Source organism: Bubalus kerabau, chromosome 16, assembly GCF_029407905.1.
Source record: "Bubalus kerabau isolate K-KA32 ecotype Philippines breed swamp buffalo chromosome 16, PCC_UOA_SB_1v2, whole genome shotgun sequence".
Classification (NCBI taxonomy): Eukaryota; Metazoa; Chordata; class Mammalia; order Artiodactyla; family Bovidae; genus Bubalus; species Bubalus kerabau.
The window spans coordinates 33,221,140-33,248,887 of NC_073639.1; the positions used below are offsets into that span (position 1 = coordinate 33,221,140).

At 41.6% G+C, this 27,748-nt stretch overlaps 1 protein-coding gene across 12 annotated transcripts in view; it reads right to left on the reverse strand.

The window, feature by feature from the left end:
- JADE1 (jade family PHD finger 1) overlaps positions 1-27,748 on the reverse strand; it is a 300,977-nt gene that overhangs the window by 179,554 nt on the left and 93,675 nt on the right. For 4 of the 12 annotated variants that reach the window (XR_008703408.1, XM_055550175.1, XM_055550176.1 and 1 more), the window contains 2 exons: positions 26,342-26,404; positions 22,653-22,771 (listed from right to left, as the gene is read on the reverse strand). Coding sequence is in view for 1 of the 12 variants with exons in the window: in XM_055550175.1 (XP_055406150.1) it covers positions 22,653-22,686 (34 nt within the window). In the remaining 11 variants the exon portion in view is untranslated. Of the gene's footprint in view, positions 1-2,345; positions 2,361-6,480; positions 6,496-12,895; positions 18,026-19,852; positions 21,948-22,652; positions 22,772-26,341; positions 26,405-27,748 lie in introns of those variants that run through there. The other 8 variants (XR_008703416.1, XR_008703422.1, XR_008703411.1 and 5 more) reach the window with 7 other exon arrangements.

A 27,748-nucleotide genomic window follows, 5' to 3' on the forward strand; every position in this document is an offset into this window, starting at 1 on the left:
AGAGAATTAAGAAGGCAGATGGAATTAAAGTTGCTACATGAGAAACGCTGGGCTGGGAGAAGCACAAATTGGAATCAAGGTTGCCGGGAGAAATATCAATAACTTCAGATATGCAGATGACACCACCCTTATGGCAGAAAGTGAAGAAGAACTAAAAAGCCTCTTGATGAAAGTGAAAGAGGAGAGTGAAAAAGTTGGCTTAAAGCTCAACATTCAGAAAATGAAGATCATGGCATCTGGTCCCATCACTTCATGGGAAATAGATGGGGAAACAGTGGAAACAGTGTCAGACTTTACTTTTTGGGCTTCAAAATCACTGCAGATGGTGACCTCAGCCGTGAAATTAAAAGACGCTTACTCCTTGGAAGGAAAGTTATGACCAACCTAGATAGTATATTGAAAAGCAGAGATATTACTTTGCCAACAAAGGTCTGTCTAGTCAAGGCTATGGTTTTTCCAGTGGTCATGTATGGATGTGAGAGTTGGACTGTGAAGAAAGCTGAACGCCGAAGAATTGATGCTTTTGAACTGTGGTGTTGGAGAAGACTCTTGAGAGTCCCTTGGACTGCAAGGAGACCCAACCAGTCCATCCTAAAGGAGATCAGTCCTGGGTGTTCATTGGAAGGACTGATGCTGAAGCTGAAACTCCAATACTTTGGCCACCTCATGAGAAGAGTTGACTCATTGGAAAAGACTCTGATGCTGGGAGGGATTGCGGGCAGGAGGAGAAGGGGCCGACAGAGGATGAGATGGCTGGATGGCATCACCGACTCAATGGATATGAGTTTGAGTGAACTCTGGGAGTTGGTGTTGGACAGGGAGACCTTAAAGTAGAGAGATTATCCTGGATTGGTGGTTTAGTCGCTCAGTCAAGTCCAACTCTTGTGACCCTGTGCCAGGCTCTGGCCAGGCTCCTCTATACATGGGATTCTCCAAGCAAGAATACTGGCTGCTGCTGCTGCTAAGTCGCTTCAGTCGTGTCCGACTCTATGAGATCCTATAGACAGCAGCCCACCAGGCTCCCCCGTCCCTGGGATTCTCCAGGCAAGATCACTGGAGTGGGTTGCCATTTCCTTCTCCAATGCATGAAAGTGGAAAGTGAAAGTAGGAAGTCATTTGGTCGTGTCCGACTCTCAGCGACCCCTTGGACTGCAGCCTACCAGGCTTCTCCATCCATGGGATTTTCCAGGCAAGAGTACTGGAGTGGGCTACCATTGCCTTCTCCAAGGGGTTGCTATTTACTTTTCCAGGGGATCTTCCCAACCCAGGTCTCCTGTATTGCAGGAGGATTCTTTACTGACTGAGCCACCAGGGAAGCCCTCATGTAATGTAAGAATCCTTAAATGTGGAATAAAGAGAGGAGTCAGGGCAGAAGGAAGAGATGGAAGAATTTCGCCTGCTGATGCTGGCTTTGAGAATGGAAGAAAAGGGCCATAATCCAAGCAATATGGAAAAGGGAAAGTAAAGAATTGTCCCCTAGAGGACCCAGATAGGAACCAGCCCTGTCAACACTTTGACTGTAGCCTAATGACACCCATTTCAGACTTCTGAGTTGTAAGATAATAGAGCTGTACTGTTTTAAGCCACTAGAGTTACATTAATTTTTTCAGCAGCAACAGAAAACTAATGAAGGTAGCAAATTGTAGTGACTGCATAATTATTCAAAATAAGACTATCTGAAACTAGAAGAGACTAAAATGGCTTTAAATGGCAATTTTAAGTTGGGTTTTTTTTTTCCCCATAGCACCCAGTGTGGGGAAAGCTAGTGAAGTAAGATTAGATCTTTTCTAGAAATCAAAAAGCTACCTTTTGTTTTTCACAGTTCTGAGTACAGCAAGTTAAATTTGAGACCTTGTTGCAACTTTTGTTCTGAGCCTTGATTTTCTGTTGAAACCAACTCCCCTTGGAAGAATCACACATTAAACTTTTCAACACAAATGAGTTTATCGGATTGCTTCTGAAAACAGGAGCTGAGTAAAGGGAAAAGGAAGGAAGTAGAGTCAAGGCTTGAGCTCTGAGATTCTTGCAGGGGGACGTGCTGAGGCCAGGCGGGCCCTGACTCAGGGTGGGGTGGACACCACCCCCTCCCCACCCGAGTCCCCAGCACCTCGCTGTCCTTGAGCAGAACAGTCACCACTCCCCCTGGACATTGCTCTCTGTGAACAGTCTCAGAGGGGCTGTAAACTCTGCGTTGTGTGGCACTGAGCGCAGGTAGGAGTTCATTATGCCCAACAGCGAGACCAATCACTTCATGCTATTTAGGGTTTTCACATCTTCATTGCTTCTTTCCGCTGCATTTTAGATACCCAGGGTTTCAGCTCTGCGCTTGGAATCCCACACTTCATCACTCGTCTCTGACCCTCCAAAGTAAAGACTTTGTGAATCAAAAGCTATGTTATTTTTAATTTTTAAAATAACCTTTCTGTCACCCTCACATTGATTAGTATTCTCTCTTCTCAAAATGAGTCTTAACAGTATCATACTAGCAACAACACTGAGTAAGAAATGGTAAAATGCCACATTCTAAGCATGCCCAACATCACTGTAACGACTGCCCTGGATTTGTTGTTTCAAAGACACACAAATGTGTGGGGGTACTTTAAGGGCAGCTACACACATACCACGGATGATCTGAAGTTCACCCTTAATTTAGCAGCAGTTTTTATTTAGAATAGGGAGTGGGGAATAATGCAGCATCAGAAGGGGGAGGCAAATGAGAATCTAATGCCAAAGTCACTGGGAGGCACTGGGATCTGAGCATCAGTCTAAGTGGGTTCAAAGTCACTCCAATACTCTGACTCTCAGAGGTTACTTACCCTCTCTGTACCTCTATGTCTACAAAAGAAAAAAGATTGGGGTGGAAATAATAGTGCCTGTTTCATAAAGTTAATGTGTGACTAAATAATTCATATAAAGCTCTTAGTTCAAGCTAGGCAGTAAATGCTTGATGAATACTAGTGATTTTTATACAGAACCCAGAAGTTGAGAAATCAACACTTTTGCCAGACCACAAATATGTTTCTCATTTATGGTCCATGTTTACTATACATCAAGGTAAAAGTCTAGTTCACTGTGATCCCCTCCTCACGTGAGGCTGCTGTCCAGTTCCACACATACCTGGAGTGCCTGAAACATCTGAGAAGACTGATGCTGTTTCCAGGTTCCCTTATCAGTGCTCCATTCTGTTTCCTAATCCCTGCCCTTCTCCATGTGGTTCCAATATCAAAATATTTAGTCCATCTGTCCCAGAGGGGTTTGGACTTTCTCTTCATTTGTGCTTCTTGAAATAATATGCTCCTGAGGCACAGACTGTTCCTTCATCACTAAAAAAGGTCAAGCATTTATTAGTCTGTGTATAAACATGACAACAAAGGAGCCCTTGTAAAAATGGAATGTTCAGCTTGGATAGAACACAGAGGAGTTCCTCTTGGATCTGGCAAATTCCCTTGGATTTCATCTCTTTTAAATACACCACGTTAATGTCACTGTTTCTTTCTGGCGTCTCAAGCCTTACTTCTAAATCTACATGAACCCTTTGAGGTGCAAGTTTCTCATTTATACAGTCTGTAAGTGCAATTTCTTTTTCAATTCAAACACATTAACAGTTTCTTCTGATAAAGCAATCCTCCTACTATGAATAAGAGGTGTGCTCTCCTGCGTGTCACACAACCGCCTGTCACAAAGAAGGGAATTGACTTCGCTTTGCTCACCAGCAAGCATTTCATACAAACATTATTCCCACTCTTTTGGGCAGCAACCCATGGAAGCCAGATCTCTGATTTATTAATATCTTCCTCTTTAGTTGTCCTCTTCCGATGACCTTGATCCAAAACAGAACTCTCCTCCTATCACCTTGGTCTTCACATTCATCATGGCAGCCAACCACCAGCTACAAATACAGGGAGCCTATTCCCTTTCTTGATACCTGATCCTTTCAGATTAATCTCTCTTAATAAAACAAGGCCTTTGATCCAGTGCTATGCATAATCTAGCTTTAAATCTAGCTTTTCCAATTTCCACATTGTTGGTGCTGTTCTTTAAAGAAGATTCTTTTGGTTTCCTTCTTTGAGGAATGAAGAAGAAGAGATGAATTCCATACTGAGACATTTCCTAGCCAGCCTCAGGTAAATCCTATCTTGGAGAATGGTGACCATGTTTCATGTCCCTTTAAGGCTAACAAGAGTAAAAAATATCCATCTCTAAAAAAAAAAAATGAAAAAAAACTCCACCTCTGATTGGAGAAACCAGATTTTATGTTCCTAGTGAGGTGTGCAGGTATCAAAGGCTCATTAAAAGCAGTGTGATCACTGCATTCCCTTCCCTGCTAAGACTGCCTCAGTCTGAGAACAGAGTTGTTGCTCTTCTCCTTCTTTTCTCTCCTCCCCTTTTCTTCCCCCTCCAGTTCTCTTTTCCCCTTATCCTCTTCCTCTCTCTTTTCATCTTTCTTTCCACCCCCCAACCCCCATTTTTGTCCAAAGCTGCCTAGGGAGGCTTGGAAAAGAATCTAAAGTGTATTGGCTCAATAAACACTTATTTTACTGCTATGATTTTCTCTGGTGTATGGCAGGAAGTCACATGACAGTACTTTTTCAACTTAATGTCAACTTGCATTATTTTGTAACTATATAAGTGAATGTCAGCCCTAAAATTCAGCGGGCTTTTCCTTCTCACAGGAAGTACAGAGTACATTTCATTCAAATAAATGAAACAACATCTGCTTTCATGGGCTGGCCCCAACTTACTTTTCTAGTTTCTTCTTTTACTATACTCCTTCACTCCCCACTCCCCGCCACCTGCCTCCTTCATACAGTGCTATTAGTACACCATATTACTCCCTCTTCTCTGAGGTTAGAGCAATTTATGAGCTCCAACTAGGTGAAGAGATGAATGAAATAAGCTGTGCAATTACAACTTGTGCCTTTGCTCATACTTCCCCTGTTTTTGGAAAACTACCCTTCCCACTATCCCATTTTTAGTGGGGAAATTTCTACTCATTTTCCAAGGCCCAGCTTGCTGCTGTCTCTGCTTGATATTTTAACTCAATATCACTGTCTTCCTCCTCCTTCACAGTTTTTTAATTCTTAAATGTCACACTCACTTTGTCTTTGTTCACTTACTTGTCTTCCTCTCCCCTTACAAGTTCCTTCATGGTACTGCATGTCTTGTTCATCTCTGTATCCCCTAAACTTAGCACTGCTAAGTGGGACAATTCCTATCCCATTCTTTGCGACCCCATGGACTGCAGCACGCCAGGCTCCTCTGTCCTCCACGATCTCTCAGAGCTTGCTCAAATTCATGTCCGTTGAGTCAATGGTGCTATCTAACCATCTCATCATCTGCTGCTCCCGTTTCCTTTTGCCTTCAATCCTTCCCAGCATCAGGGTCTTTTCTAGTAAGTCAGCTCTTTGCATCAGGTGAACAAAGTATTGGAGTTCCAGCATCAGTTCTTCCAATGAATATCCAGGGTTGATTTCCTTTGGGATTCCCTGGACCCCACACCCAGCTGTGTCAGAAACACCACACAGCCTACATATACACACACAATGATGTGAAATGAGCTCTGGGATCCCGGGTCCTGCAGTCAGACTCCAGGAACTGGCTCTGTCTGACACTAAGCCCAGGATCTGGCTTCACCTGCCAGTGGGTGGGCAACAGCCCCAGAGTCTTCAGGACCTTGAATCTGCCCACCAGTGAGCCGCCCTGGGGCCCTAAAGGGTTCTGCAGCCAGCTGCCTCGCAACCAGGCCCTGCTAAACAGCAGCCAGAAGCATCTGCACAAGACAGGGCCTGGCAGCCAACCACGCTAGGCTACCAGATTGCCCACATAATCAGCCCACCACAGCAGAAGGACCCACGTGGCCCTCTTAGGGGAAACTCTGAGAGCACAATGCTTGGGTGATGAGAGGGGAGTGCACTGTTGGGACGCATAGGATGTCTTACAAAGAAGGCTCTTACTTCTCACAGTGTCTTACTTCTCCAAGGTTAAGAAACATAACTGACCCACTACATACAGAAAAATACAAAGAGCAACTTAGACAAAATGAGGCAGCAGAGGAATATCTTCCAGATGAAGGAACAAGATAAAACCCCAGAAGAACTAAGTGGAAATGGAGACAGGCAATCTACCTGAGAAAGAGTTCAGAGTAATTATCGCAAAGATCTCAAAAATGATCAAAGAACTTAGGAGGAGAATGGATGCACAGAGCAAGAAGTTAAGAATTTTTTAACAAGGATGAAACAAATAGTCATGACTAAAACCTAATGGATCTAAGGGTTATAACAACCAACCTGTCATTAAAACAACTATAGATCTCATCAAATCATATTCCCAACTGAAGTTCCTTGTTCTTCCTTATAAAAGGCATTGCAGGAAAAAGACAGAAACTTTTGTCTATACGTTAGAGTAACAAGAACTCTAAACCACATGCCCCCTACATGATGAAGTCTTATTAACATCTTACTGTGGGGTTGCTGTGGAAAGCTTCTCAAGGAAAACCTATGAGGGCATAAAGAAAATTACCCATCACTGCTGAGCCTTCAGGAGCATTTAAAGCAAAAGATGCCTTCAGATGAACATTCTAATTTATTACTATTGAAAGAGTCAATTCCTAGGTAGGTGGGTAAGTCCAGGGTCCCTGAGGAGGAGAAAGAGGTCTGGGGCTCTCAAGGAGAAGAAAAGGACAACTTTTTTTCTACATTGCTTTGTCTTAGTCAATGTAACAATGTATCCTGCTCAAGGACATGTTTCTCCTTAACAAAACCTTCTGACTAATCTTGTTATCTTAAGACCGTATGTTGTGGGAGTGGGTCTGATATGACTTTTTTTTATTGTTCTAATCTTGTTAATTTAAGATGTATGTGTATTGTGGGAGTGGGTCTGGTAAAAGTACATAAGGCCTTGATAAACTAGTGAGTGGAGCACTCTCCGTCCCCTTCTGCTGTCTGTGTCAGAAGCTTTCTCTGTCCCTTTTTCACTTTAATAAAACTGCTACACAAAAGCTCTTGAGTGATCAAGACTGGTCCCTGGTCCCGAAGCTAAATCTTCTTCAGAGATCACGAATCCAACATCGTTCACCGTAAGCTATCACTAAGATACTGATTTTCACAGTTTAATTTATATTAATTTGGATTTACCTTACTTATATTAAAAGAATGCATGGCCTTCTTCCTTAAATTGTTTAAATTAATATCAATATGATTACTTTTTTGTCTTATCTTTGAGGAGGACAGTAGACTCAGCTATCTATTCTTCTATCCACCACCCACCCATCCATCCATCTTTCTATCCAAGTTATTGTTTCAGTTCAGTTGAGTTGCTCAGTTGTGTCCAATTCTTTGTGACCCCATGAACTGCAGCACTCCAGGCCTCCCTGTCCATCACCAACTGCCGGAGTCAAGGCCCTCTTATTTAGTGGGTTTTATGGACGGGGGAGCCTGGTGGGCTGCCGTCTATGGGGTCACACAGAGTCGGACACAACTGAAGTGACTTAGCAGCAGCATGCAAGTTCCTGAGCCTAAAAAGATGAATAGGACCAGATTCAAGACCCAACACAGTGACCACCCATTATGTAGGAATTTGATCTAAAGCAAAAAAATTAGGCCAGTGTTCAGGATGTGTATCAAATTCTTTTAAAGCAAAACCCAAGTATATGCTTTAGGCAGCATCTCTGTATTCCTTCAGTATACTAATGTTCCCTGACATTATTTGCTATCACTGATAAATGTCAAAGGGGAGAGTGATATTTTGGGAATTGATTCTTTTTTTTTTTTTACTCTATACAAAAATAGATTATAAACACATATGCATATGTCATAGAAAGAATTTAGGCTAATATTTCTATACAGGGATAAGCATTAGCATATTTCCAAAGTTCACAGTTACATTCCTGTTGTCAGTTATAATCATCTGCTGGTTTGAATTCCTTATTTTATGATAGCTATCAAAATCTATTGGTAATATGCAATCTGATTAAATTTAGCAAGAGTATAAGAATTTTATAGTCACAGAGTTCCTGAAAGAGGCTGTATGATTCAATATTTTCATACAACCATCTTTATAAAGGCATAGCATAACATAAACCAACAAATAATGATACCTAAATAAACTTAACACAAAGTTATAACTCAATTCAAATTCATAAATGTTTAATTTTTCAGTTGTTTCCTGTTTAGGACATTAGTCTAAGTCAGTATTTAGTTATAACATACACTAAGTGCTTTGGAGGAAGCACGTAAATACTTATGCAAAGCACAAATGAGTCAAAGTTATCCCTGTTGTCATGCTACTCTACCACGGGCCCCATTGCTCCTCCTGGAAGGCTGTTGGTACCCGAAGTGTTGGAGGAGGTACTAAGGCAAATCTGGACTGCAGTTCAGAGAAATGAAAGACACAATGCCTCTCATGCAGGTCTCTGGAGAAAGCCAAGATTTCTCTAACCTTGGAGAAGCGTACCCTCACAAAGAAGCCCTTTCCTTGATCTGTTGGCAGTTGGAATGGTATGCCATTCAACTTCATTTAGTTCAAGGAGGCTGTGGGGGCAGTGTCAAAACAGCAGGCACAAGGGCTGAAGGAGCTTCTATTATTCATCACAGGTTGGCAGCTTGACAGGTAAAGACCAGTACTGATGGAGCAGACAAGTTACTAACTTCATTTTCCTACTCCACTCAAATGGCATGAATCAGTCAGCTCTGCTGCTATGCAAACAACCCCCCCCCCCACCCCCCGATTTTTAGTTAAAACTACAAAGGCTTTTTCTGGGATTTGTAATGAAGAAGACACATGCATCAGCCTTGTCTTTGTGTTTTCTTCATTCCAGATCCAGGCTGAAAGAGAAGTCCATTTTTTGGCAATGCCATTCTTATGGCAAAGAGAAAACTGCAAGAGAGCTGATGGGAATATACAATGAATCTGTGTGTGTCAGTTAAGTCTGCAATAACAAAAATACCATACAGTGAGTGGCTTAAACCACAAACATTTATTTCTCCCGGTTCTGAAGGCTGGGAAGTCCAAGAACAAGGTACCAGCAGATTCAGAGTCTGGTAAGGGTCTGCCTTCTCGCTTATAGATATTTGTCTTCTCATTGTGTCTTCACACAGCTGAGAGAAAGAGGTCATCTCATGTCTCTTCTTCAGTTCAGTTGCTCAGTCGTGTCCGACTCTTTGTGACCCCATGAATTGCAAAACAGCAGGCCTCCCTGTCCATCACCAACTCCTGGAGTTTACCCAAACTCATGTCCATCGAGTCAGTGATGCCTTCCAGCCATCTCATCCTCTGTCGTCCCCTTCTCCTCCTGCCCCCAATCCCTCCCAGCATCAGGGTCTTTTCCAATAAGTCAACTCTTTGCATGAGGTAGCCAAAGTACTGGAGTTTCAGCTTTAGCATCAGTCCTTCCAAAGAACACCCGGGACTGATCTCCTTTAGGATGGACTGGTTGGATCTCCTTGCAGTCCAAGGGACTCTCAAGAGTCTTCGCCAACACCACAGTTCAAAAGCATTAATTCTTTGGCGCTCAGCTTTTTTCACAGTCCAACTCTCACATCCATACATGACCACTGGAAAAACCATAGCCTTGACTAAACGGACCTTTGTTGGCAAAGCAATGTCTCTGCTTTTGAATATGCTATCTAGGTTGGTCATAACTTTCCTTCCAAGGAGTAAGCGTCTTTTAATTTCATGGTTGAGGTCACCATCTGCAGTGATTTTGGAGCCCCCAAAAATAAAGTTTGACACTGTTTCCCCATCTATTTCCCATGAAGTGATGGGACCAGATGCCATGATCTTCGTTTTCTGAATATTGAGCTTTAAGCCAACTTTTACACTCTCCTCTTTCACTTTCATCAAAAGCTTTTTAGTTCCTCTTCACTTTCTGCCATAAGGGTGGTGTCATCTGCATATCTGAGGTTATTGATATTTCTCCCGGCAGTCTTGATTCCAGCTTGTGTTTCTTCCAGTCCAGCGTTTCTCATGATGTACTCTGCATAGAAGTTAAATAAGCAGGGTGACAATATACAGCCTTGACGAACTCCTTTTCCTATTTGGAACCAGTCTGTTGTTCCATGTCCAGTTCTAATTGTTGCTTCCTGTCCTGCATACAAATTTCTCAAGAGGCAGGTCAGGTGGTCTGGTATTCCCATCACTTGAAGAATTTTCCACAGTTTCTTGTGATCCACACAGTCAAAGGCTTTGGCATAGTCAATAAAGCAGAAATAGATGTTTTTCTGGAACTCTCTTGCTTTTTCCACAATCCAGCGGATGTTGGCAATTTGTTCCTCTGCCTTTTCTAAAACCAGGTTGAACATCCGAAATTTCACGGTTCACCTATTGCTTAAGCCTGGCTTGGAGACTTTTGAGTATTACTTTACTAGCGTGTGAGATGAGTGCAACAGTGCGGTAGTTTGAGCATTCTTTAGCATTGACTTTCTTTGGGATTGGAATGAAAACTGACCTTTTCCAGTCGTGTGGCCTCTGCTGAGTTTTCCAAATTTGCTGGCATATTGAGTGCAGCACTTTCACAGCATCATCTTTTAGGATTTGAAATAGCTCAACTGGAATTCCATCACCTCCACTAGCTTTGTGATGCTTTCTAAGGCTCACTTGACTTCACATTCCAGGATGTCTGGCTCTAGGTGAGTGATCACACCATCGTGTCTCTTCTTATAAGGGCACTAATACTATTCATGAAGCCTCCACCCTCACAACCTAATCACTTTCTAAAACTATCACACTGGGCGTTAGGGCTTCAATGTATGAATTTTGGGGGAGGAGAAAAAATGTCTGGTTCACAGCAGGTTTAGAGCTTTCACTTGAATGAGGCATACTCAAGGTTGCCCACAATCCATTGGCCAGAGTACTCAAGTCCAAGCCTGACATCAAAAGTGCAGAAACTGTGTACTCTCCCTCAGGAGGCACTGCAAGCTGTATAATCCTGTTAGAAGGAGTGTGAGTTGCTGGGAATGATAACACAATCCACCACACCAGATTCCCTTTGGCAGCCCCCACCCAATTCTCCAGCTGCTTCCTTCAGCCCCCTCCCCTTGCTGCCAGCCCAAGGAGGCTACTGTGCTGAGTCCAGTGGAGAAAGACCACACAAGCAGTGAGGCTGCAGCAGCTGTTGTTTCTACTTTTGGCTTTTTGTTCTCATCAGTCTCTGAGCACAGACCCCAGGATGGGTTGGGAATGAAACTGCAGATGAGGTAGGAGACAAATGAGAGAACAAGACCTTTCTCAGTAACTGAACGGGCCACTCGGGTAGTGCCTGGGGCAAGAGACAGAATGACCTTTGTGTGCATCTAGAGGGCTGCAGCTGAGAGAATATAATTACGACCACTCCTCAAAGCCATCATCTTCAATTAATATTTACTGAGCACCCACTGAGACACTGGCCTTGGACTCAAAACTACAAACTCTCTCAGGCTGGGAAAGGCTCTGACTAATTTGCACATTAAAAAGCAAGCAGACAGAGGGAAACCCACCTTTTTCCCCTTCCTAGTCACCCTGGGAGAGAGAACCTCTTCTCTTCTCCATTCATGTGTGGAATCCCAATTAAGCATAGTAAACAAAGGAAACTTCTTACATTGTAATTTCCCTCCTTCTCCCCTTGCTTTATTTGCTGTCTGGATTTATAGCTCAAGAATTGCCTCCTCTAAGCACCATCCCCTATTAACCAGAGAGATAAAAGCCCTAAAGGGAAGGGAACTCCTTCAGTTCTCTTTGCCAGTTGTGAGGCAGAGCAGCGCCTTTACAAGGGAGTTGACATCTGTTGCTTGAGACTGCCTGTCTTGCGCCAGGGCTGTGCTCACGCTCCGAATGTAAACTGCAGCCATCAGAGACAGAGCCGGGTCTGATAACTGCTTGAGCTCAGAGCAAATGTGCTTGGGCACTAGAAAAGAAACTGTGTAGTTTTAAAGCAGATGTATGTTCTTAATGTGCTTGGCTTATAAAACAACAGAACATGGGAGTTTTTCTCCCTTAGCTTATCACAACTGATAAACAGTGTAACTTAAGACAGGCTGATTCAATCACAATTCCATGTAATATTTAGTCCCTATACCAGAATGAAACTTAGATTTGCATCATATATATATAAGGCATTTCATTTTCTTGTGCATGGTACGATATTAGCAAACAACATATGTCTCCATGGTTATAAACAAAGGTGGCATGTTTGCAAAACAGATCCTATATGTGGAACTTGTATAAGGGGATAAAATACAGGGTTTTTGCTGGTTGAAATAGCATTAACTATTTCAATTAGCATGATCTTTGTAAGAAACATTTTTTTCCTTCTCTGTGAATGCTACCAATCACTGTCTTTGTATCACCTTTCTCATAACCTGAGTTCTTGGCTCATCTCTTCCACTGTGACCTTGAAAAAAATCAACTATTCTGAGTCTCTATTTCTTTCCTCGTTAAATAAAGTTGAATCAGGATTTCTCTGTCTATTCTGGGGAACATTTGCTTCTGAGGAAATTAATGGGGGTCATGTTTTTTAAAAAGAGGTTCTGTGATCGAATAAGTTTAGGAATTGTGACATTAAACAATATTAAACACACTTCCTTACTCAGAACTTTAGCATGCTAATAATATTCATTGTGATTCGAGAGAGAGCGAGAGAGCGAGAGAGAGAGAGAGAGCGCGAGAGAGCGAGAGAGAGCGAGAGAGAGCGAGAGAGAAGTGCCTTGTTTCCCCAATTTATTTAGCCAGAAATTTTTTCTTCCAGATTCTTTCTCAGAATCAGTCTAAACATCAGACTTTAAAGATCCTTCAAATGATAACATTCTATGATTCTATTTTCTATTAATTCTGCCTGGCTTTCCAATTTCTCTCACCTATTTCAGGAAAAGAGCTACCAGGGCTTTCTAACTTTTTCATAAAGTAAAAGTCAGTCTGTTTGTCATTTCTTTGCCCCCTGCAGTTTATTTGAAAATTTTCAAACTCACACAAAAGTTGAAAGAACAGTACAATCAATACATACTCTTCACTTTAGATTCAGCAACTGTTAACGTTTTGCACCAATTTCTTTCTCTTTCTTTCTTCTCTCTCTGTCTCACATACACTATAGTGTGTGTGCACTATATGTATAATTTTACTACTGAATCATTTGAAAATAAATCACAGACATAATGACACTTCACCCCTAAATATTTTATGATGTATCTTGTAAGACAAGCATTCTTCTATACAACGTCAGAACCATTATTACATATAAGAAATTTAATATTAATACCATGAAATGTATATGCTGTATATGAATTTTCCAAATTGTTATTCATAATTTTTTCAAAAATGTTCTTCCTAATATTTTTTTAATCTCTAGGATATATTCAGTTTATACTCATTAGAATCAGTTATGTCTCTTTGGCTTATTTTAATCTAGAACTAGCTCCCTAATTTGTTCATCTTTCAAGAGATTAACTTTTTTGGGAAAAGTTCAGGTCGCTTATTTTGTAGGTCTAACATTTTAAATTTGTGTGATACTTTTCTCATAATTAGCTTTGGTTGAAATACTTTGGGGAAAAAAAAAAGGGGGGTGATACCATTGCATACTTCAAACTGCATACCAAGAGAGACATAACATCACTTTGTCCCATTATTGGTAATGTTTTGAGTAACAGCATGGTTAAATTGGTGTTTGCTCTATTTCTCTGTTACAAAGATATCCTTACTCCTTGGTAATTAATAAGTGATCTGATAGTTGATGTTTTGAAACGTGTGAGTAACTTATTTCCTAATAACCCTTCACCCAGCAGCTTTAGCATTTGTTGATGATCCTTGCCTGTACCAAATATTACACTGGGATTGCAAAACAATGATTTTTTTTTTTTTTTCTAATCTAATCCCTTTCTATAGATAAGAATTTTCTCTTCTTCTTTCTCCTTCTCTTATTTCTACCTCTCATCGAGTATAGTGATGTACCATAGATTCTATTTTTATTCAATGTTTTATACTCATTGTAATTCATCCTTTTAACATGTATTCAGAGACTACTCTGTACCAAGTACTAAAGTGAGATTAACCTAACATTAATCTTAGTCTCCTTTACCTCCCCCTCTAAGTACTTAAGAAAACTATCAGTGCAACATTAACAACTAATCCAGATTCTTAAACTGGCCACCACTTAAGCCAACAAAGTTTTGGCAAAGATAAAGGGAATCCTTTATAGATAGAGGGAGCTGAAAATGAAGATGGGAGTGCAGAGTGATCTCCAAATTGTAATTTTTATCCCCCTTTTGTAAATCCTAGCCAGGCAACTATGGTTACAGCAATCATCAAATCATCAAACAGAAAGAAAAAGGAAAAAAAAAATCAATTATCATCTCTCTGGTGTGATACTGAATCTGCCTCAGAGGGAGAGAATTTCAAGAACTTGGTCTCAGTACATGGGCTCAGGGTCCACAGGGGGAGAATCATAATTCCTATTCAGAGCACAAAATAAGCATTTAATGATCACTCATGTCATTAGGAAGATGGGGGAAATATGTCCATGTCTTTTTACAAGTTCTTAAGCCAATATCAAAGTATCAAAGGCCTTGGTCAAGACAGGAGTCCTAGAGCACTTCCCTGCCACAGATCCCACATGGGCAGCATTCTCACCTCCCCAACAGGATCTGAATGATGAATTCCAAATAATTAATCACCAAATGAAACAGAAAACAGCTTTCAGTGGAAGGAAAAAGGACCCTATGTTCCAGGGAAAGAATAGACTGACCAATTCTGGTCCAACTGTTTAGTGGAAGGAGCGTCCAGAGCTTAATGCAGGAGGCAGCACACGAGCCTAGAGCTGTAGCTCCCTGCCGACCCTCAGGGGCCAGAAGACAACACATCCAAAGGACAGACTATCCTTTAGACTTGACATTTTTTCTTTTGTGGGAACTGCTACTGCTCAGTCACTTCAGTCGTGTCAGACTCTGTGCGACCCCATAGATGGCAGCCCACCAGGCTCCTGTCCCTGGGATTCTCCAGGGAAGAACACTGGAGTGGGTTGCCATTGCCTTCTCCAATGCATAAAAGTGAAACGTGAACGTGAAGTTGCTCGGTCGTGTCCAACTCTTAGTGACCCCATGGAACACAGCCTACCAGGCTCCTCTGTCCATGGGATTTTCCAGGCAAGAGTACTGCAGGGGGGTGCCATTGCCTTCTCTGAGGGGTGGGGTATCCTACTCCCCATGGAGCCTAAGAGTGTCTCCTCCAGGCCTAGAAGAATGCACAGTCTGTGCTCCCACCGGGTAGGGGCGGGCAGAACAGTCAGAAACTGGTGTCCTGCCAGAGAACCAGGAGCCAGGGGCAATTGCGATCCTTGGAATCTTTGTTACCTTAAGGTTTACAAAACTTCAGGGTCTTTCTGAGGTCATGGGAGAAGATGTCCCTAGCCGTCAGAGCACCTCCAAGGGAGTAAGAGCCCAGTGGGAAAAGATTAGGTTCAGAAGTCCACAAAACTTGAGTCCAAATGCCATCCCAGAAATTCATGAAGTATAAAGCCTAGGCAACTTCTGTTACTATCCTCATCAGTAAAACAGAGATAGAAAATACCTCACAGATCTGTTGTGAAAATCATGTTAAGTAAGGTACAGCACACACATGACTTTATTGGTTAGGATTCCTTACATTCCAGGTAATAGAAATCAACCTGAGCTGGTTTAAGGGGAAAAGTGAGAGAGAATGAGACAGAAAAAATTAATTATAAGGTTATAGTGATATCCCATTGTTCTTAAAGTCAAGAATTCAGCTAAGCCTTATAATGAGGTTGTGACCAAGAAATAAAAACTCATCAGGATCCACTGTAGCTTCTCTTTGTGTATTTGATTTTTTTTCTCTTTGTGTGAGAATTCACTTTATCTCCCCTAGACCCACAGAGCTGACTGACCCATAGCCTTTGAGCTTATGTATCCTTTTCCAAGACACTTACACAGAGGTAGCAGGAATCCATAACTCCAATTCTTAAGTCTCACAAGAAAATCTGATTCTTTACCTTATGGCAAGAGTTCCCTCCACTCTCAGTGGAGGGTGGCTAGGGCTGTAGGGTATAGACTGAGCATAAACAGGGCTAGAGGGCCTCACCCTGTGGTGAGCAGCGTGCTGAGTGGATCCTTGTGGGCTGTGAAGACATTCCAAAATGTGTTTTCCACAGGTACCTAGCCAGTATCTGCCACATAGTAGGGTGTTATTTTTCTTTTTCCTTCATCTGAGATATAGCCAGTCTAAGAAAAGAGTTGGGGAAAATTACTCAGATATTCTGGGGCATGTAAGGCCCTGTGATAACTAAAATGGAAATCATTAGGATTAACACAGGATCTGGCAATAACATCACTAGGATAAATAAGGCAAGCTGTGTACTTTTTAGACCTTCCTTATCTTCCTAAATTTGACTTCTTGCTGTGTTCTCTGAAATGTTTCTGCCTACCCTTGGGAAATCCCTTGAGTCTGGTGATATGATGGCAGGGACAATCCTTCTATGGAGAAAAGAATTCTCTACAGAAGTGGGTGAGTTAGGAGATAACTGTTGTTTAGTCACTAAGTCGTGTCTGACTTTTTTCTGACCCCACGGACTGTAGCCCTCCAGGCTCCTCTGTCCAGTGAATTCTCCAGGCAAGAATAAGGGAGTGGGTTGCCATTTCCTTCTCCAGGGGATCTTCCCAATCCAGCAATTGAATACGCATCTCCTGAATTGGCAAGTGGATTCTTTATCACTGAACCACCAGGGAAACCCCTAGGAGGAGATAATGGTTGGGGCTAATGGTCAAAGAGAACATTTAAAACAGAATTGCTACGGACTTAGCTGGCTTTTTCCTACTGCTGCAGACCACATTGCCAAGGGTAGCAACTGTGCAAAAGTGAAAGTTGATCAGTCGTGTCTGACTCTTTGCAACCCCATGAACTACACAGTCCATGGAATGCTCCAGGCAAGAATACTGGAGTGGGTAGCCTTTCCCTTCTCCAGGGGCTTTTCCCAACCCAGGGATCGAACCCAAATCTCCTGCATTGCAGGTGGATTCTTTACCAACTGAGCTATCAGGGAAAGCTGTGCAAAGAACCAACATTTATTCCTAAAAGAACCAACATTTATTCCTTCTGTCTTTCTTCCTTCCCTGTCCTTCTTTCTTTTTCTTTTTTTTCTCTCTCTCTTTCATGCATTAAGTGTGTACTGAGCATTTTACTATCAACAGAGATACAAAGAAAAGTACTCGCATATTTTACATGCTCACCTCTTTCTCCTGAGAAAGCAGATGCTCAGCCAGGAATTTCTGGAACTATAGCCAGGCACGAGAGTAAAGAATATTGTCCCTGATTATAGGAAGCTGATTAAAGTGCCACTTCAGCCCAGAAACTGAAGGTCAAAGTATCCAGATCAAAGCGCTTTATACATAGACAGTGTGAATCTGGACCAGCGAGTGGACAACAGTGAGCCCACACGGCACAGCCAGCAGGTGAGGCGGGCCTGGCATGACCCCCAGAGGCTGTAAGCCGCCCAGGGCAGGAACTTCTTGTGCAGAAAACGGCCCTTGGCCCTAAAGGGAGCTCTAAAGTCACTCAGACCTTTTAGTCCTTGGGAGAACAAAAAAAGAGTTCTGAAGGGAGAAATGTTCTCCACACCAAGTATTTTCCTAATAGTTTAGATGAGAGTATAAAAACCTTCTTCAGTAATTCTATTTCCTGCCCACTCCCCAACATAACTTGCAAAATTGTAATGAAAGAAACATTTCTCTAAAGTCACTATTGAGACTAAAATACTCAAAGGAGTTAGGCCAAACATAGGCTCTTTCCTTAAGAACCAACAATCTGCACGTGGCCACTTAAATACAAATTTCTTGACATTACACACTGAAAACAAATTATGTCCAGGTGGTAGAATATATGAAAGTGAAAGTCACTCAGTTGTGTCCGATTCTTTGCAACCCTGTGGACTATACAGTCCATGGAATTCTCCAGGCCGGAATACCGGAGTGGGTAGTCTTTCCCTTCTCCAGGGGATCTTCCCAATGCAGGGATTGAACCCAGGTCTTCCACATTGCAGGTGATTCTTTACCAGCTGAGCCACAAGGGAAGAACATATGAGTTTGGATTAATAGCTTAGATTTGAGGCAGCATTTTATCTTCACACACTGGTCTTGGTCCCTACTATGTTTTCACACAACTGAAAACCCCTCAATCATTGGGAAATATTTAATAGGTAATGAGAATCACTTGAGTGACAAGTTCTATTTGACTCAGTAGCCCAGCCATGTCTTTACTATTAATATAAATGCTTCCTTATTATATTTGTGTCATTTATATCCATTGTAAAAAAATTTATTTCAACAGTGTAAAAATAATGTAGCAAGAAGGCAACCCTGGGGTGTTATAAATATCAAATAAGTCATAACTACAATGATAATATTGGGATTTATCTTTAGAAGATAGAGGCTGAACCAGTAAGCAATAAAGACCTCTTTATTGAGTGCAGATAAATTTCAGACTTTTGATAATCCTGTTAACCACTCTACAGTTTCTTATTCTTAATGCTATCCTTTAGTTTTAAAACTGCTCACTGCTTTTTACAGTTGCTGCTTTTTGTTGCTTTTCCATGCCTGATGGTCTTCAGTAAAACACAAGTCTGGTCTCCAACAGTCTCGTTCATTCTCTGATTTTACTTCTTCCATCCCAAATTCTTTTCCCATCTCCCTTCTCCCCACTATCTTCTAACTTCTACACCTAATAGTAGGACAAAGACACAAACAAGGAAAATAAAATCCAAATAAGAACAGGAAAGACAGAAGTGTAGCACCTGCTGCTGCTAAGTCGCTTTAGTCGTGTCCGACTCTGTGAGACCCCAGAGACAGCAGCCCACCAGGCTCCCCCATCCCTGGGATTCTCCAGGCAAGAACACTGGAGTGGGTTGCCATTTCCTTCTCCAATGCATGAAAGTGAAAAGTGAAAGGGAAGTCGCTCAGTCGTGTCCGACTCTTAGCGACACTATGGACTGCAGCCTACCAGGCTCCTCTGTCCATGGGATTTTCCAGGCAAGAGTACTGGAGTGGGGTGCCATTGCATTCTCCTACTTGCCCTCTTTTCTCAACCTAAACAAATCTTACTCATCCTCAAAGGCCACTGTATTAGTCTACACAGGCTCCCATAAATAAAAAAAGTACCCCAGACTGTGTGGCTCACGCAATAAACTGATAAACTTATTTCCTTGCAATTCTGGATGCTAAAAGTCCAAGATCGAGGGGTCAGCTGGTTTCTTCTGGGACCTCTCCTCGGGGCTTGCAGATGACTGTCTTTTCCCTGTGTCTTCACATGATCTCTCCTCATGTGTCTCTGCATCCTAAATCTTCTTTGAGAAGGATACTAGTCACACTGGATTAGGGCCCATCCTAATGGACTCATATTAATTATTTCTTTAAAGACCCTATACCAAATACAGTCCCATTCTGAGGTATAAGGATTAGAATTTAACATATGAATTAGGGGGCACATAATTTAGCCCACAGCCACCCTCATCTGCCTTTACTAAATTCCACTTCTCCGCCACACCAGCCTACCTGCTGTTAACCATACACAGCCTTGTAGATCTCTGGCATTATATTAGCGGTTGATTAAATTTAATTGGAGACTTATGGACACTGTCTTGAGTACAATAGTTTTCAGATGAAAGTCATTTCACCCTCAACAAGATCCATTAGCACAGTGACAGTTTTTAATTCCTCTCAATGCCTAGAACACAGTCAGCACATTAGCAGATAGGCTTACAATAAAACAGAAAAGCAAAACAAATCTCAAATGAATTGAAAGTGTCATTCTTTCAGTTGCTGCGTTTGTACATTTTATCCCTTTGAGAAGAGAAGCCCCTTAGAGGCAACATTGTGCCCCTCTGAAGAGAAAACAGAAGAATTAATTCAGTTTAGCCAGTGAAAATGAAAGTTGGACATTTTTCAAAATCCTTTGTCTTTTCAATATGATTTTTAAGTATACTGATGTGAAAGCTTTATTTAAAAAAGGTCAATTCCAATATTTTCACATATTTGGCTGAGATTTTGTTTATAGGAACTTAATTAACTTTGGATGATGATCACTAACCATCTTCTTTGTAGAATAAATTTATAGAACACTGTAGCACAGAGACTGAAAGCCAATCTTGAAAATAGTCACTAGCAGAGGTACCACTTACACTTTATTTTACACAGTTTTATTTTTCCATTTATAGAGCCACCTCATACGCCCTTCTTAACTTCACAAACATGGTGGGTAAGGGTTTTAGCTGTGACCATGACTTTGAGGATGTTACCTGGCCTTCATCCCCCTATAACTGCATTAGGCTCTTTCAGAGCTCACTTTGTTCACGCTTGAGAGTGTGCCCTCCAATAATCTACTCAGTTATATTCTTTTATCTGTTTGAAAAGAAATCAGTCTCAAACAAGAAATGAAATCTATATCAATTTTTCTGACTCTCTAGGGATGTAAGCAAATATCCACCTATTAGGGGGGAAAAAACCATAATTCCTTTGCATAAGAAATAAAAGCCAGATTGAGGAAATTCCATGGCTGGAATCATGGTTTATGTTATCTTTCAAGGCAGCTCCAAAGAGAAATTAACCCCCATTGTGTTAGTTGCTCAGTCGTGTATCACTCTTTGAGACCTCATGGACCGTAGCCCACAAGGCTCCTCTGTACATGGGATTCTCCACGCAAGAATATTGTAGTGGTAGCCATTCCCTTCTCCAGGGGATCTTCCTGACCCATGGATGGAACCCAGGTCTTCTACACTGCAAGCAGATTCTTTACCGTCTGAGCCACCAGGTAAGCCCTAACACCCATTATCAGGTAGATATTGATAAAGACACAAATGCCAGGAACTTCTGATTGAATGCTGTCTGGACTGTTCATTCTTCAACAACCAGGAAAATAATAATGATGAGGGTGGTAGTTCTCAAAAGGAATTGGACATTTGAACAGTGTTCAGCCTGTTAGATGATACCTATCTTGAGGGAGACTAGGATGTTATTAGGCAGGTGAGAGGCCATGTCCAGGAATGCTCACTGCATCCCAATTACTACCATGGGCCAAGAACATTGCGTACATTACCTAATTTAATCCTCACAGTGAGGCGGATATTATTCTAACCATTTCATGGATGAGGAAACTGGAGAGTCAAAGAGTTTTTAGACCTTTCCCAAAGTCATACAGAAGTAGGGGAGAGAGGAATGTCAAAATGTACACTTCTGGACTGTCAGAGCCAATCTACCCAAGACTGTATTCAAGTTATAGGCATGAAATTTGGGTAGGAGAAATGTTTGCTAAAGTGACAGGCTGAGGTTTTTTTTTTTAATCCTCTTTAATGTATTTCCCTGGTCTGACTCCTTCAAGAGCTGTCCCTATTCTCAGTTTCTGACTTCTAAGAGGAAATTGACCTGTCAGAACACTCCAGGGCTTCACCTAAGACTTTCCACATTGTTACTGATATTAAAAAAGAGCATCTCCAAACTGCCTGAAAGACAACAATTTATGTAAGAAATAATTATATTGCATTTTGGTAAGAGAACATTTCTCTTCTCAGAATGTATAGGAACAAGCACCACTTATAGCTGAAAATAGAAGGGGTGTCTTTTGCTTTCAAATGACTGCAAACACATCACAGCATCACATTTCAGGTAATTATGTCCTTATTTAAAGTTCCACTGGGACTCTCCCTGAGCCTGAGTCTTCTGTGTAAAGTACCTGCCTTTTGCAGTAGGCGACAGCAAGGACTGTGCTACTCTCTGAGGTGCCACGCAGCCCAACCACAGGCACCAGGGTGAGGAAGAACAAGAGTAGTAGCTCCCTCGGTGAAAAATTACTTATGAGGCACAAGCTTTCATGCACATGGTTTCCAGAGAGATTTTAGCCAAACCCAGCAGTCCCCCTAGTCATCAGAGCCTCTTGTTGATTCCCACCTTCAGCAAAAATCCTTTCGGGCAGAAAGCGCAGCAGGAAACCTGTCATTAACAACCACCATAGTGTCACATCAGCGATTCTCAGGAGTGTCGGCTCCACTATTTAACTCAGCTATTTACCTCATCGCAAGAGCTTTGTTTGATTGTCAGAAAATAGAACACGTACATTTGTCAGTCATAAACACACACGAGTTCTCCAGAGCACAAATAAACAAAATGATCATGTACGTTGGTAAATGTGTTTGCATTATTTAACCAAGCCAGAGGAAGCACGCGAATAACCCTGCATATCAAGTACCATCGAGTAACTTGCTTGTAATCTGTCTTGTACAATACAGTCATTGCCACTCATTCCACTCACCCAATTCAGACCCTGGAAATGTACTATTTTTAGAACAGCTTTGTACACCACTATTTACAAAGCGCGCTGTTAAATCCTTTGAATAGCAGCCAAGAAGTTGGGTGAGAACCTAGAAACCTGCCACACAGATCAGCATCCTAATCAACCCTGGGACAGCCAGCGCTAAAGATTTGCCTTTGTTTCCTTTCCATTCTTTCCCTTTGTCTCCACAGGAATATCAGTGTCAAAAGGCAAGGAGACAAAGAGGTGGGCCTTATCTGTTCCTGTCCTTCAAACGAGTTGCTTTACTCACTTTCCTAGATAACAGTGCATTTGTCAACATCTTTGGTGATTTAAGCTGTTCTCTGTCAAAACCACTTTTGGAAAAGATTTGACCACTGACTTACTTGAGAGCCAATGTGACGGCAGCAGGTGCGTCATGGAAATTCAGCCGTGGGTGCTTCGCAGAGGCTGGGACTTGGTCACGTGACGGCCTGCTGTTGTGGGCCAATCCGCTGCTGGCAAACTGGCCGAGTGGTCACACAGGAAGGAGAGACAGAGAAGAAAACAGTAGGCAAAGTGTTGGCGTGAGGCAGTTGGTGGATGAAGCAACTGTGAAGGATTGCGACACCAGGGAGGAGATGAAGGGCCTCATACTATTTGGCAGCCAGCAGGAAACCTGAAGGAACTAAGAACTAAGTTTGGCTCTCTTTTGACAGCTTGAGAAAAGCCGAGAAGGGAAGCAATGACTGGGCTAATTCTGGACAAAATGTTTTTAAAAATGATATTTGAGAGGATCCCACGTCTTTGCCTTCCTTCTTAGCTTCTGTATAAATGGCAACATTTTCCAAATTATTTATTTATTTTTCAGCAGGTGACTCAAATTGATTTGCATTATGTGTAAGTGGATGGGATCCTCTGAGACATCCCTGGTGGCCTAAGATGTGAAGACTTCATTCCTTGTTTCCTTTTGCCCACCTTCCTCCTGATGCCGTTCTGTCCCTTCACTTAGCCTGGACTGGCTGGTAAAAGTGGTGCAGCCAGGCAGTGATATTCCGTCTCACCCCTACTCCTGGATGTGCTCACAAGAGTATTCCTTTCACTTTACAAAACTAATCGGAGGAGAAATTAGAAGGGGAGGATTTTGAGTACTCTGGATCAAAAGTGTTCTTTAAATTTAAGGCATTTTATTATCTTACTTATGATTTCAGGTTCAATGGGGTCTTTATGTTCATTATAATATTAGAGGCATTTGATAGAAAAGCAGTGCGTCAAAATGCATAATAATAGTAAAAACAAAAGCAACTTACTTTTGAGCCCATATGTGTCAGGCACCCTTCTAGACACTTTATAGAACAGCTACCCAATGAATAGCTATCCTTACCAACAGCTCTGCAAGCTAAACATCATTTTCCCTCATTGTGGAGGAGTACTGAGGATCAGAAGGTCACTTGGCCAAGGTCACCAGCCAATCAATGGCAGATCTGAAATTCAAATCTAGGTATGTGGGGCTCTTTCTACTACATTAGGCAACACCATTTGTAAACGTGAACCCATTCTGAGCACCAAAGGGCACTGACTTTAATTTGATGACTTTCAATTCCCTATTAGACTCAGTTATTTTACCAGACTCAACATGTTCATTTATCTAGAACTTTTACAGAAGAGTAATAAGATTGGTGCATGCATGCATGCTAAGTCGCTTCAGTTCAGTTCAGTTGCTCAGTTGTGTCTGACTCTTTGTGACCCCATGAATTGCAGCACGCCAGGCCCCCCTGTCCATCACCAACTCCCGGAGTTTACTCAAACTCATGTCCATTGAGTTGGTAATGCCATCCAGCCATCTCATCCTCTGTCATCCCCTTCTCCTCCTGCCCCCAATCCCTCCCAGCATCAAAATCTTTTCCAATGAGTCAACTCTTCGCATGAGGTGGCCAAAGTACTGGAGTTTCAGCTTTAGCATCATTCCTTCCAAAGAACACCCAGGACTGATCTTCTTTAGAATGGACTGGTTGGATCTCCTTGCAGTCCAAGGGACTCTCAAGAGTCTTCAACAACACAGTTCAAAAGCATCAATTCTTCGGCACTCAGCTTTCTTCACAGTCCAACTCTCACATCCATACGTGACCACTGGAAAAACCATAGCCTTGACTAGATGGATCTTTGTTGGCAAAGTTATGTCTCTGCTTTTGAATATGCTATCTAGGTTGGTCATAGATTTTCTTCCAAGGAGCAAGTGTCTTTTAATGTCATGGCTGCAGTCACCATCTGCAGTGATTTTGGAGCCCAGAAAAAGAAAGTTTGACACTGTTTCCCCATCTATTTCCCATGAAGTGATGGGACCAGATGCCATGATCTTTGTTTTCTGAATGTTGAGCTTTAAGCCAACTTTTTCACTCTCCTCTTTCACTTTCATCAAGAGGCTTTTTAGTTCCTCTTCACTTTCTGCCATAAGGGTGGTGTCAGCTGCATATCTGGGGTTATTGATATTTCTCCCGGCAATCTTGATTCCAGCTTGTGCTTCTTCCAGCCCAGTGTTTCTCATGATGTACTCTGCATATAAGTTAACTAAGCAGGGTGACAATATACAGCCTTGATGTACTCCTTTTCCTATTTGGAAGCAGTCTGTTGTTCCATGTCCAGTTCTAACTGTTGATTCCTGACCTGCATACAGGTTTCTCAAGAGGCAGGTCAGGTGGTCTGGTATTCCCATCTTTCAGAATTTTCCACAGTTTATTGTGATCTACACAGTCAAAGGCTTTGGCATAGTCAATAAAGCAGAAATCGACGTTTTTCTCGAACTGTCTTGCTTTTTCCATGATCCAGTGGATGTTGGCAATTTGATCTCTGGTTCCTCTGCCTTTTCTAAAACCAGCTTGAACATCTGGAAGTTCATGGTTGACGTATTGCTGAAGCCTGGCTTGGAGAATTTTGAGCATTACTTTACTAGTGTGTGAGATGAGTATAATTGTGTGGTAGTTTGAACATTCTTTGGCATTGCCTTTCTTTAGGATTGGAATGAAAACTGACCTTTTCCAGTCCTGTGGCCACTGCTGAGTTTTCCAAATTTGCTGGCATACTGAGTGTAGCACTTACACAGCATCATCTTTCAGGATTTGAAATAGGTCAACTGGAATTCCATCACCTCCACTAGCTTTGTTCGTAGTGATGCTTTCTAAGGCCCACTTGACTTCACATTCCAGGATGTCTGGCTCTAGGTCAGTGATCACACCATCGTGATTGCTTTAGTCACTTCCAACTCTACGCGACCCCGTAGACGACTGCCCACCAGGCTCCTCTGTGCCTGGGATTCTCCAGGCAAGAATACTGGAGTGGGTTGCCATTTCCTTTTCCAATGCATGCATGCATGCTAAGTCACTTGAGTCATGTCCGACTCTGTGCGACCTTATAAACAGCAGCCCACCAGGCTCCTCTGTCCACAGGATTCTCTAGGCAAGAATACTGGAGTGCGTTGCCATTTTGTTACTTGTGTTCTATCTCATAGAATTAGACTTGCTTGCTGCTACTTTAAAATCTTTCATATCTTATAAGTATTCCATTTGACCTGATCTTTTTCCTGGATGTGTTATGGAGAGTGTAGTCTCTAGTACTAGTGCATACAAATATCCTGGCTTCTTTTATAGATGCATTAAAAAAATGAAAGAATTTCCCCCTAACTCTAAACATGTAGACACCACCACTATATAGCAGGCTTGTATGTACACGTATACTGGACTTAAACCAATCATTGGACAAAGCTTGGGCAAGGGTTGTTGCTAAATAGGAAAGGGGACAAAGTTCATGAAGAGGGGCAAAGAAAACAGGAAGCATGGTGAACTTTGCATGTACAATAGTATTGCCATTATAGAGAATATCTGCTCAATAGATTATTCCCATGTCCCTCTTACATAGCCGTGTATTTATTTGATCACTATCACCCAAAAAGGATAATGTGAGGAAATAAGGGAACTGGAGGTCTTAACATAATTAAAATTAAAATGAAATAAATGAAATGAAAATGAAAACTGCCTTTTATAGCTCTGAATCCAAAGCTTATGGTCTTAATGTAGATCAAAGATATGTCTACACTCTTTACCTGGATTTTTTCATTTGCTTGTATTTGATTTGCTTGTATCACCATGTTCCATTTCTGTTTTGTCTGAAAATAAAATGAAATAGAATTACCTCCTACACTCATACTGCTATTGACATTAAATTTCATCTTCTTTCATTATGATCAGCAAAGTTACTCATAACACTGGAATTTGTTTTCTGTTTTTAAAGTTATAGCTACTGTTGTTGGAAAAATTAGTATTGCTTTGGCACTGTGTTCCACCTAAACTCACGGCATTTCTGTACTATTTACCTTTCAGAAAGCTATTTTACAAAAAGAAAAAAGAAAATGGAGTACAGACCTCCAACAACACACATCTTTCCTGCTTTCTCCTTGGCTCTGAAAGAGGACGCATGAAACAGAATTTCAGGCTGTAATTAATGCAGCTCTTCATAAGATAAGAGGTTCTTTTATCTGTTAAAAAAATTGCTGTACTAATTTTCAAGAATCAGAATGTTCCAGTTAATGCTTTTCCTACAAGAAGAATTCACCTTTTCTATTCTATTTGCAGTCAAATTTTCATATTTTTTTAAAGGAAATTGGACATGGGTAAACATGCAATGATAGCAATATTATTTCATAGGACTGAGTCTAGAAAACTTAAATATTAACAATATGCTTAGATAAATCCTGAATAGGTGTTGCACAGAGAATTTCCAAATAATATCTACTCTACAGGAATGTACTTGTAGGCACAGACCTTTTGAATTCAATTTACGTCCAGCCCTTTCAATGGAGGTGGTAAACAAATTGAGAAACGTACCCTCGTTTGACATAGTAAGGGAATTCTTATGCCTTATAGTACTGTCCAAAGAAGGAAGAAACCTCTGCTGTTTCCATCCTGATTTAAATATCTCCTTGTAGAATGCACATTGCAATTCAGAAACAATACTTCCTTTATGTATGTTTTGTGTGTGGGCTTGGAATAATTAGTAATGCATTGGCACTGTGCTCCACCTAAATACATGCCATTTGTATACTATTCAACTTAAAAAAAAATCTATTTCCCAAGAAGAAAATAGGAGTATAGCAAATAACTAGAAATTACAGACCACAAAATTCTTCCCTAAAGATCTTGTCAAAGAAGACCCCACTGAAAGCCAATATGGCTCACGTCACACTGCTGATTCACTGACCCCTTTGGATGGTCCTCCATTTCTGCCTCCATAGATAACCAGATACCCATTCTTTCTCTTTCATCATGACACCCTGTGAGATGGGTGTGAAAGGCAGTAAACTGTTATTGGGCACAAAGGCTAAGACGTTTGGTAAAAGCAGGAAATTAGGAGGTTTGACTTAAAAATTTAAGTAGATTTTCAAGCTAGATTACTACAAGCAAAAATGAGTGGGAAGTTTTAGCAACAAGGTTACTGATATTTATGGTATACT